This window comes from Pteropus medius, unplaced genomic scaffold (genome assembly GCF_902729225.1).
Source record: "Pteropus medius unplaced genomic scaffold, Ma_sr-lr_union100, whole genome shotgun sequence".
NCBI classification, from domain to species: Eukaryota; Metazoa; Chordata; class Mammalia; order Chiroptera; family Pteropodidae; genus Pteropus; species Pteropus medius.
In genome coordinates this window covers 14,776,746-14,788,937 of record NW_024356249.1, presented here as the reverse complement: position 1 = coordinate 14,788,937, position 12,192 = coordinate 14,776,746, and the positions used below count along the sequence as shown (strand labels likewise).

Below are 12,192 nucleotides of genomic sequence, written 5' to 3'. Positions count from 1 at the left end.
CATATCCTAAACCCAGTTGTGAGTTTTAGAAGGACTAGAAAGCCACTGTGGCAGGAGTAGCGAGAGGGAGGGGGAAGAATAGTTCAAGTGATATCTAGATCGTGGAACATGGTGAGAAGTATGGGTTTTATTGGGTACAGTGGGAAGCATTATTCCTTTTATTATTATTAAGTAGAGGAGTGACATGATATACTCTCTCTGGTGGCTATGTGGAAAATAGAGTAGGTGGCCAAGAGTGGAAGCAGAGAAGGTAGTTAGTGCGAAGTTCTTCATTGCAAAAGACCAGGTAAAGAATAATGCTGATGGTGATGACGATGGCGGTGGTGGTGGTGGTGACTGTGGTGGCATGAGTCAGAGTGCTAAGGTGGAGAATGGGGGGAAATCTCTCAGTAATCCCATTCTCTTATGGATTTGAACAGCTGTATATGCTTATAATTACTAAATCTAATTACTAGCAACTCTAATAGTAGTTTCTCATAAAATACTCAGCAAAATATATTTCCCACATAATTTCCTTCAGGGAAAAAACACCCAGAAAGGCTAAATAATGTTTTAAGATTTGGGCAAAGTATGTGACACTACAGACACATGAGTAGGAAGTAATTCTAAATACAAAAGGAAATACAACACTTTTTTTTTTAAAATTTCTAGTTGATATGGTTTAGTACTTTATGTGGTTAAATAATCTTTCCTGGCTTATCTATATGCTAAAAGATTCCCTAATAAAGTAGGAATGATAATCATATTTAAGGATAAATGTCTTATTTAGGAGACTAATATTATCTTAATGATGTTTTCATTAGCACACTGAAAGAAGCTTTATTTATTCCTGGAGATTCAATCATAGAGCTAGAAGGTACTATAGATCATGTAATTCAATTCCTTTTACTAAATTTCACCTAAAATAAGGACACTGAACATTACAGATAAAATATTCTCAAACCATCTAAATAATTGTGCTAAGCAAATTAAAAACTATACTCAAATTTGAATTTATCAGATCTCTAGTTAACAACTTTCCTTTTCTTCTTTCTCTTCCTCCTCAGCACTAGCATTTTCAGAATGTCAAGTGCGATGCTAACTGCTTGATATGAATTCTCTCATTTTATCATCACAAAAACTCTATGAGAGGCACTATAATTTCTTTGTCTTATTAATAAGGAAACTGAGGCACACAGAATTTAAGACACTTGTCCAAGTCATTTAGTCATTAGACAGTAGAACAAGAATTTTATGTCAGAGCTCCCTCTTAACTTCCACAAAATTATAATACCATTTCCCTCAATTTATGTTACCATAAACTTTATCTCTCTGTCCACCCATTCATATATCTGTCCAAACTACCATCATCATATCAGCATCTTCTAAGACCTAGAAATGTAGTACAGTACATTGTTTTAGGCTGAAAAAAAAAATCTTGCAAATAACCAACATATTACACCATATCTTAGATAAATTATAATTTTTGAGAATTAGAATTTTGAAAAACTATTATAATATGAAAAAGTCAAGAAGTTAAGCAAAACCATTATATTCAATGAATATAAAGTTTTGACAATCTTACATTGCTATACAGCTAGACTGTAGGCCTAAGCCTTATTTTATATGGCCTACTAATAAAAAATATGAAGAACTTCAGGCTGTACATCTTGATAGGTACTGTCATTATTTTAAGTACTCCAAGACAAATACATGTGAGTATGTAACAAATTATTACATCTACAAATAAGTACCAACCTCATTAGTTCACATGCTACTTTATTACACATTTAGAGATTAGATATGTTAGCTATTAAGTCATACTTTGTTAAAATAAAGAAGCATGTACGGAAAAATCACACTCAATGTTATTATTAAATGTTATAATGATTCTAAGACAAAGTAGCGGTTGATTCATATTTATTTTTAGCAAGATCTCTTTTTTTACATACTTGATGAGCACTAAATTCATTATCCTGTTAAACAAGTCTGCTTCTCTTGTATTCCCATCATGAGTGAAAATAGATACTGTCACTATACTACCTGATTACTATAGCAGTAACCTGAAATTTGTACCACAGACCTTTCCTTCACTTCCTACACCCAATTAGTAATCAAGACCTGTGTGTTTCATATCCTTATCGTCTATCACTTCCACTTTCTCTCTTCATCATCACTGCCGCTGCACTAGTTCTAGCATTCTCATTGAGCTCTTGCCTTGAATAATGCAATAATCCCCTAACCAGTCTTTAGGCTCCAAATGTTCCCACTGCCAATTCATCTTCTTAAAATCTCAAGCAGAAGAGCTTGCTAAAATATAAAACTAATAATGTCCCTTCAAAAGATTATAAACTTTTAATGGATCATCGTGACAAAGTCTAAAAGCCTTAGCATGGTATGAAAGCCATCCATGATTTGTCTTGAAATGACCTTTCTGGCTCATTTCTTTTGTCTGACCCTGTTTCCTGTGATGTTCATGGTTCAGTTCAAGTATACGCCTTTTCCTGCAAACCCTTCTTGAAATGCCTCATCCTGCTGTCCCCTTGCCCAGTTATGGTTTCCCCTGTTTACGCTCTTCCTTGTACAGATTTCCACCATGGTCCATGTTAGACTTCTGCACTTGCTGACATATCTCTTTCTCCATCCGAAGGTGCAAGGTGTCTGAGGCAGGGACCATGTCTGTCGTCATAGTATCCAGCCAAGTCCCTGGCTCAGAGCGAGTGTTCAAACGCTTGTTGAATAAACGACTACTTGGATACAATATTAAGATTACTACGTTATTATTCAGGAGATTGTCTAAGAACCTAGTGAGGCCCACGTACCTCTTAATATTTTATATTAAATACATGGTATTAATATTGTTATGAGAAATCCTATTTTTGACCCATATATCCAGAATCAGACTGCCTAAATTCTAGTGGGTATGAATATTAGCTATTTTATATCTCTAACTTTAATGAATATAGCAAAGGGAGAATTTTCTCTGTTCAGTCATGGCTCTTGACAGGAAACTATTACACCCTGCAGAATTAGAAGAAAATGGAGATTTCTTATATTTCCTAAGACTTGCACAAATATTGAATTCTGGTCAAAAGTCTACTCATGTTTCAGCAGAGTGTCCCTTTTTATTTTTTAAAAATCAGTTTATAAACTCATATGCCAAAGTTTTAGAAACTGGCAATTGGCAGTATTATTTCTTTGGTAATTAGATTCAGGAAAAGGGAGAAGGAAGGGAGGGAGAGATGGAAAGAGTGAGAAGGAGAAAGAGAGGAAGAGGAGAAATGAGAAATTAAAAGAAAATATATATTGAGGGAGAAAGAAAGGAGAAAATTCAGTTTCCAAAGGCAAGACTGCAGAAACACATACCACAGTATACTTGTGTATGTAAATGTATGCTTCTTTTCTCAGTTGCCCATATGCCAGTTTGCATTCCACTCCTATCAGACACTGTCAAAATCCCTCTTAATATGTAGCCCCAGGCATCAGAACGAGAGCTTCTATCTTCTCCATATGGTTTAAGAAGGATAGGTTATGATGTGGGGCTGCCACCTGTCCAAATCAAGCCTTTACAAGGTACCCATTACAACAGCTCATTGGAACAGACAAGTTCTCAATGTGGCCTCATCCAAGAATGCTTCTGACATTGTACGCGAGGTGTGGAAGCATAAAGAACTGCTCAGAAAGAGTCTCAAATAGTGGTTACAAGAACGAAAGTGGAGGATCAGCATCTACTTTGTTGCTATAAATAATCTTTTTTTTCCAAAAAATTACATATTTCCAAATATCACCTTGTCAGAAAATAATGGAGCATCGATGACATCAAGTGCAATGGTACAATTAGAAATGGCAGAAAGAAGGCAAAAGGCCTAAATAAAAGGTAAACGAGGGTGCAGATGTGCCCAATTATTTTGAACCCAATAATAAATCAATGTTGATTATTTATGTACCAAAATTATTTACATTTACATTATTTATAGTTTTTTACATTTACAAAAGTACTTGTCATAGGCTTTTAATAGTAAGATTTCGACAGAGAATTTAAACTAAGATCCAATTAATAATTACGGAGACAACAATCACTGGATAAATAAAGAATAAGTAGATAAAAGATTTACTGTACTGTTTTTAGAGTAAAAATATGTTTTGACTCCTGAGCCCATATAAACCATTTACATTGGTACCACCCCTTTCCAATTAGTTGGCATTAGTGGATTACCAGAAAAAATTATATTCCCCCCTAAAATTCTAATTAGGCCATTTTGGAAGGAAACAAGTAATTCTTCATCAAATAAACAATACCAACCACAATAAAACAACAGACTTTGCCAAAAAAGAATAATTATTGAAGGGACTATGAACTGTACCAATTGTGAACAATGCAAGCACAGTGGACTGAGATACAAAATTAATAGGTCACTCTATGTTGACAAATGCCTATAATGAAGACTCCTACAGGAAATATGAGTATGGGCTTCAAGAGAAAAGTCAGAAGTATTGCAGCCTAGAACAGTATTATGTAAAAAGAAACACATACATGCCACACACACTCAAACACCCAAACAAAAACACCCTGAGATCTAAGAACAGCACCCAGCCAAGTATCTGGCACATGAAGTAGGCACTCAATTAATGTCTGTTTGTTGAATAAATATCAATGAAAATCCCCCCCTAAAGGAAACTCTGAGAGTATCCCACTGGATTTTATTCTCCTTTTAATTATAATTTTGATAAGTAATTTTATACAGTTTGATAATATTTAATTTATATCTTTACTAGCATTATAATCTCCTAAAGCCACACCAAACCCTTTCTTTCTCCTTGGGGCAACTTGTTAAAAATACATATATCCATCCATCCATCCATCCACTGAAAATAACAAAGAATGAACACACTGATGTTACAATGTTCATTACTTTTTGGGCAACAAATCCAAATACGGCAAACCCAGGTGTGGGTTCTTGATGCTTACAGCTTTCAGGAGTTACAGATGTTCCTACAAATCTACAGTGAAGGACACAACCATTTAGAGCAGATTATTTTCTTCAAGGCACTGAGTTTTAAGAAACTATATAAGCAGATTAAAATTTAAAAATGTTTACGTGTAGTAAAGAAACTAGAGTAGTACTGTAGAATTCGATTGAAAAAAATAAAGCTAGTGACTCCTTGTGTTATATTTCTTTTGTTGAACAGGCCAGTAAAACAAATTCTGACATACAGTTTTGAATTCAAGAAACTCTGGGGATTGATGTTAAATATACTTTCACATTTCGTGGTCATTTCACCATTTGTAAAAGTGCCAAACTATAAAACTAAGCTGGCATGCAGCCCTGTTACAATCCAGAAGTTATATCCTTTCTGCATTGTTCCTAGTATATGTATATATACAGATGTAGCCATAAACACCAATTCATGAATTTCAGATGCACAGCTCATTTAAGCACTTGAGGTAGAATAACATGCAGGTGTCAGCCCTCCATATTTCAAAGCTTGAAGATTAACCTACTATACAATATGGTGACCTAACAGTTCTTCATTTGAAAGAAATCTGAAAAATCATCTCTGATACAGCCTAAGTGTGAGAATAACCCAGCGGGATTTCCACCTCTTCATTTCTTAATGAGTTTTTTGATAATGAGAGGTGACTTTGCCAGTCACTCTGGGCTCTATTATGGCTAATTTGACTCCACTTCACTCTCCTTGTTAATTATTAACACTAGCCTTTTTATCCTCATGAGACCACATTCCAATTTTTCTTTTTTCGATTTTTATGAGCCCATCTTTATGAAGGTGAAAGTCTTGGAGAATAGGTTTTCACTTAGAGCAGAGCTCGAACATTTATTATTCGTTTAGGCAGAGATGCTGTGACGTTGATTATATAAGCACAGTGTTCTACGGGATGGCTTTAATGTGCTAGCAATGTGAAAAGGCTGTTAATTAAAGAAGCAGCATCGTGGTATTTTTCACTTGGGAATCAGTTCCCAATAGAATGGTCATTTGCCACTTGCTAGCATATCCACAGATTAAAAGGTGACTAGCTCCAAGAGTTTGCCTTTCAGTAATGCTGAAAGAAATGATTTGTGCGGTTTGCAGATGGCTTTCATTTGTCGGAAGCAGTCACTTGCGTATCTATATCGACAATTGTGGAATATAGTATGCAAGGTAGAATCTATTTATACTAGCTTTGTAGTCGTTCAGTATCATTTAAATGCTGTGTTAATTGTTTCATTATGAAAACATTTATTTTCCCTCAATTTTGATACATCTCTTTTTCAAAGCTGTTTCCTTAGATACCATTTAAAGTGATTGTCTATCTAATTATCGCTTTAGTTGGGTTGTGGATCAGGGTGGATGGAGGCAGGCGGAAGATGACGAATAGGGGCACAGTCTTTTTTTTGGACAGAAATGAAGGAGTTTGAATGTGTTTTCATCATTAGTCCTGCTCTGGGAATCAGCAAGCAAGTCTGCGAGGGGTAGGAGATTAGGGACAGTGCTAAAATGGTGGTGCAGCTGGTACTCTTCCCTGGAGGAAAACCACATTTCATCTCCAAGGGTTCTTAAGGCTAAAACTTTCTCTATAGTGCCCGACTGTAAGGAAAGATGTCACACTTCTGACAAGAATTTTCCCTCCTTAAAAATAGAAACTGAATTTGCTTTCTTGACTCCCTTTCCCCACTAATTAGTTCAGTCCTTGGAATTCTTATCATGGATATTTCATAATGTACACGCTAAGACAGTGCATACCTTTATCTGGTCATTTCCGTACCCTTTAACCAACTCTCTTCCTTCTCACCACAACTCAAGGCCCTTACAATGTAAAATAAAAGTTCTGAAGTAAAAATAAAAGTTCAAGAATCTCCTGTCTTCCTTAAAAAGATTACATTATTTTACAAATGTCCCTAGAATCTGCCTTTGTCACTGTAGACCAAGACAGAACTGGAGACCAAATGATCAGCCTCCAATTTACCTTCATCCTTGATTCCCTGTGAGTAAGCCCCTCCCAGGCACATTGCCAATTAGGGATTCAGTTTCCTCAGCTGGAAAATAAAGAAGTTTGTCTGAGATCCCTTCCACTCTCCAAAAGATAAACAGCTATTCCGGAATATCAAAGCATAAAGATTTTAATAAAAGATGGCAAACAATCAATGAGAACATATAAATTAACCATTTCAAAGGCAAAAATAACTCAGCTATAAAGTTTTCAAGGCAGAAAGTACAAATTCTAACTAATACCTCCATTAGTTGGAGACGTTTTAGTAATTTTTATAATGGAAAAGCAAAGTAAGTATGTGACATTAATAATAAATCATAACCATTTAAAATCTATATATAATTAGTAGTATATCATGTGTGAGGAAACAGTAAGCACTTATTCAGCAAATTATCTCTGGTTCTAACATTGGACATTTCAGAGCAATTTATTCTTATTGCCCTTGGCTGGTTAAAGTTGTAATTGATTAGAATTTTAATTGTAACGCTAATTGGGTCACTATGGCAGAAACTGTCATTGCTATGGCAATGATGTTAGGATCTTTCTGTTATGAGGGTTAAAAGGATAGAACTTTTATTTTTTCCCATTGGCTTTCCAAAGGACAATTTGGGGACAGCTATAGGTGGACATTTAACATTTGGATTAAATTCACTAAATTACTATCCAAATAGTCCAGGAATTTAATAAACACATAATTATAAATAAATTCCTCATTATTATCAAAAACTTGTTTTACCAACTCCTGAGATATTACTCAGTGGTTTTGGCATTATGAGTATGAGAAGAAAGTCACTGAGTTCTGTTTCAAGTCCCCAGACCACACCATACTCCCAATACCAAAAGAAAATTATGGCAACGGGGAACTTTTCTATTTACCTCTCTACATGAAGGAGCTCTTTTTCTCTGAAATAATTGATGTTTTCTAAAATATGTTAATGACTGTAAAATCAAAACCAAGATCTAGACTTACCCCGCCAAATAATACTTAATACTTAAACAGGTCAGTAATAAACGCTTCTGTGTTTTGATAATTATATATCAAAATAACATAAAACAATACTTTAGGTATTTAATAGTAGCCAATGTTACACAAATGGCTTAAAATAGGAGAGAAATATGAAACTCTTTTGAATTAAACATTTGCAAGTCTGGCTGAAATCAGATTTGTTATTCTCATTTTCGTGTTCTTTTTGATAGAATTCTCATAAATTTACACTTGTAATGTAAGAGCTCTTCTTAAAAATATTAAAACTATAAATGTCTAACAAATGTAATGTATACTTGAAACTAATATAAAATAAACTGTTTATTAAAAATGAAATAAAATTGCAATCCTAAAAAAATAAGATTAAAATATGTTAATTTATTGAAGTTGCAGTACAGTTTCCCTAAGTTTGTAAGAAAGCTAAAACACGTTTTGCTTTTGTTTTCTCTGCAAATAAATTCTAATAAGTTAAATGATTCATCATCTTTACTGTTTGACTGTCATCGTTAATAAATACTTCATCTTCTAATAAACATCAAAATAAATACAAATATGATCAATTCTTGAGCTTTCATGCTAATGGAGAAAGCAATGTTAGAAACAATCTTACATTAACATATTCTCATTTATGGACTCAGTGCATGACTAATGTATTTACTTTTGGCAGCAGGTTTAGTGGTATACATTTGTCTTAAGATAATATGTAAGATAATACTAAACCTGAGTGGTAATTTCAGCACAGAAAATGAATGACAGAAAGAGACTGGGAAATGAAGAAGGTTATTTGAAGTCTGCTAGCTGGCAGAAGTGAACCAAACTGGAACTTAAAAATTGGTTGAGGATAATTTGCAGAATGAATGATTCACATATGGGTAATTAAATGTGGGTTTAGCAACTTCTGAGAGCAAACATTATGATTGAATCTGAAGTAGAAATCGTAGTTTAGTTCTTTGTCTTTTGAATAGAATCTTTTGGAAACGAAATTGGATAGGAGAATAAATAAGATGGCTGAAAGAGTCAAGACTGAAATTTTAATAGATTAATATCTATAATATTTATTGGGCATCTATTATACGTGAACTATTGTTTAATCCTTACTGTTTAATCCTTATTGACACTGTAGGCATTATTATTTTCTTTCTTTTATGGATGAAGAATCTAAAGTTTACAGAGTTTAAGCTATTGTCAAAGGTCCAATAGCAAGTGTCAGCGACAGATGTGAATCTGTCTGGCACCAAAGCCCATGTTAATAATTACCATAACGTGATGCTTCTCTTACTATAACAGAAGTTCTTAACCTGGTGTCCTAAATCCAGATGTCCACGGGGAGTCCAATACACACAATTTCATACCTATGTGATTTTTTTTTTTTTACCCAGTAAAACAGTTGCAGTTTTATCAGACTCGCAGGGATGAATAACCAAAGAAAAGTAAGAAATAATGGACTAGAGTGATGAACAAAACCAATAAATTATAAAAAAAAAAAAAAGATAAATGTAAAAACAAATTTAAGTTTAAACCTAGATGTACATAGTAGTGGTGTTCTGGAAATAGAGCAGCAGAAAGCTTTAACATATAGCTGGGGTGACTAAGTTGCGGAGCAGCTGTGGGCTGCAGGGAGACAAGCCAGAAGGAAGGCAGTTCTCACTGGGGGCTGAGTTCCTCAGGTCACATCGTGAGCACTTGCTCCTGCCAACACCTCACTCCACAGCAATACTGAAAATGAGTGAGGTCTACAGAAAAAAAGGTGATAAGAAGGATGATGAGCATGAAAACTCTATCATGTGAGGAAGAGCTGAATGATCTGGGAATAATGTCTTAGAGAAGAAAACGTACAGTAGAAGAAGGCTATTAGATTGATCAAGTAGAACAAGTCAAAACCAGAGTTTAGGAGGAGGCAGAGGTCAACCAGATCTATAATAGGAAGAATTTTACTGAATAGGTAATTAGTGACTCTGTTCACCGCATTGAAACAAAGACTATCAGTAGTTATCACACTAGGGTTTAAGGGAAACTTTAAAAAGAATCATCACAGGAAGGGCCCAGGAATCTGTATGTTAAGAAATGCCATATAAAAATCTGATGAAAAACTAGGTTTGTGCTGCTTGTTAGAAGACCATGTACTAGAATAAAAGTTATTACATTGGGAAAAAATCTCAATAGAGAATCTTTACAATCTCTTTAATTTCTAAATAATGAGAGAGTAAGATATACTATAGAGCAACATTGCACTATCATCTGTAGAATACCTCTCAGAAAAACAATATTATCATAATGCATATTAGTAGAAGCCTTAACATAGCATGATTTATAGAATAATGATAAATTTCTAAGGTGTCTTGCCAAGATGTAAGGGTTCTCTAGTGCTTTAGAAATGCTAACCTTTGAAGATTTTCTGATTCAAAAAGTACAATGAAAAGGATGCCTATGTTATCAGTTCTTGATGAAGGTAGGAGGGTACAAATAAGAGGAACTTTAGAGGCCAGTGGAGCAATGTGGGGTGTCACTAGTCTCCCCGAGACCCTGGCCTGATATACTCAGGAAGGATGAGAAAAACGTTAATGATACCTATGTTGACTCTTGTTGAGCAAGTGCGAGATCTCTGTAAATACCCATTTGCACACGCAACAACACTCCTCCTCATTTCATATGTTAAAGAAAATGTAAGTAAGTGCTTACTGTCATTTCTGAGGAAATTATTAAGCAGTTGGAAAAGAGGAAAACTATCCCAGGAGTCTTGTGGCTGAGCTTCCAGTGCAGTATCCATATCCACTGTGAATAAAGCCCAAAATTTTTCTGCATGCTCTGCCAGTAAGTCAGGCCACCAGGCAAATGCCTGTAAAAGGATAAAGAAAAAAATGTAAAAATAAATTACTTAAAGTTATCCAGTTAGAAGCACACACAAGTACCATACCACTTGAATACCTATCATTAAACGTGTAATTGTAGTAGAATATTGCAGAGTATGAAACCAAATGTTTTACTATTTCTTTTTGCAGGAAAAAAAAAAATATTGGAAATAAATACATCAAAACATTCAAAGAAGTTGTTTCGATTATGAGAAAAGAGGAATTTTTCTTTTTGTTTTTTATATTTTTCAAATGTTCTAAATTAAGCATGTTATTTTTTAAATAAAGCAGCGACTACCATTTTACATTTTAATTCTATTTTAGATTTCACTTTTTATTCATTAATGTCAAATTTACTTATTATTTAAATACGTGTATCTATAAAATTTCTTCTACCATTTAAACATTATTTTTATTTGTAGTATTTTAAAAAATAAATCTAAGGTCTAAAGCTAAAGCATACTTTCATAGAGATTTCTTCACCCTCCAATGTGAATTAGGTCCTCCTAGATAGACTCTCTGATGCCTAATATTTCTTTCACAGATCTTCTTAGCATTGTATATATGACTACATATGTGAATATTTTAATGTCTGCCTCTTAAATTAGTCTTTATCCTCAACTAGGCATTTTTTAATGCCGTTTAGGTAAAGGCAATAATCATTTAGAAATCTCTGCTGTTCAGATGGGTAAAAATAATATTTACTTTATAGAAAGTTCTTGAAAATAACATGGCCTCATTATGGACCAGAGTACCAAGCTTGCCTGCCCACAAAACCTGGCAGCAGGCCCACCAGCCTACAGATCCTGGCAGTAGGCCTGCCTGCCCATGGTTCCCACCAGCCAGCCCACCCAGAAACTCTAGTTGGGTTGACTGGTGAAGGATTTTCCCTGCAGAAGCAAGTCTGTAAAGAATGAAAGAGTTGACTGCTTCTTCCAATGTGCAGATACCAATGCAAGGCTACAAAGATCATGAAGAATCAAAGAAACATGACACCAACAAAGGAAAAAACAAAGTTCCAGTAAGCAACCCCAAGGAAATGGAGATCTATGAACTGCCTGAAATAGGTAAAAAAAAAAAATTATCTTAAGCTCAGTAAGCTACAAGAGAACACTGATAGACAACTAAGTGAAATAAGGAAAACAATACATGAAAAAAAGTTCAAGAGAAAGAAACAATAAAAAAAAATAGAGCAAATATTCTGGAGTTAAAGAATACAATGACTGAAAAATTCAACAGAGAGCTTTAACAGCAGATTTGAGCGAGCAGAATAAAGAATCGATGAACTTAAAAACAAGTAATTTGAAGTTATCTAGTTAGAATAACAAAAGAAAAAAAGAATGAAAAAGAGTGAAGAAAGCATGCAGGTCTTATGGGCCATCTCTAAGCAA

General features: G+C 34.4%; 1 protein-coding gene across 16 annotated transcripts in view; it reads right to left on the bottom strand.

Moving 5' to 3' along the window:
• CADPS2 (calcium dependent secretion activator 2) overlaps nucleotides 1-12,192 on the bottom strand; it is a 477,993-nt gene that overhangs the window by 57,991 nt on the left and 407,810 nt on the right. For all 16 annotated transcript variants that reach the window (XM_039860904.1, XM_039860896.1, XM_039860905.1 and 13 more), the window contains one exon: nucleotides 10,632-10,788. In XM_039860904.1, coding sequence (XP_039716838.1) covers nucleotides 10,632-10,788 — 157 coding nt within the window. The remainder of the gene's footprint in view (nucleotides 1-10,631; nucleotides 10,789-12,192) is intronic.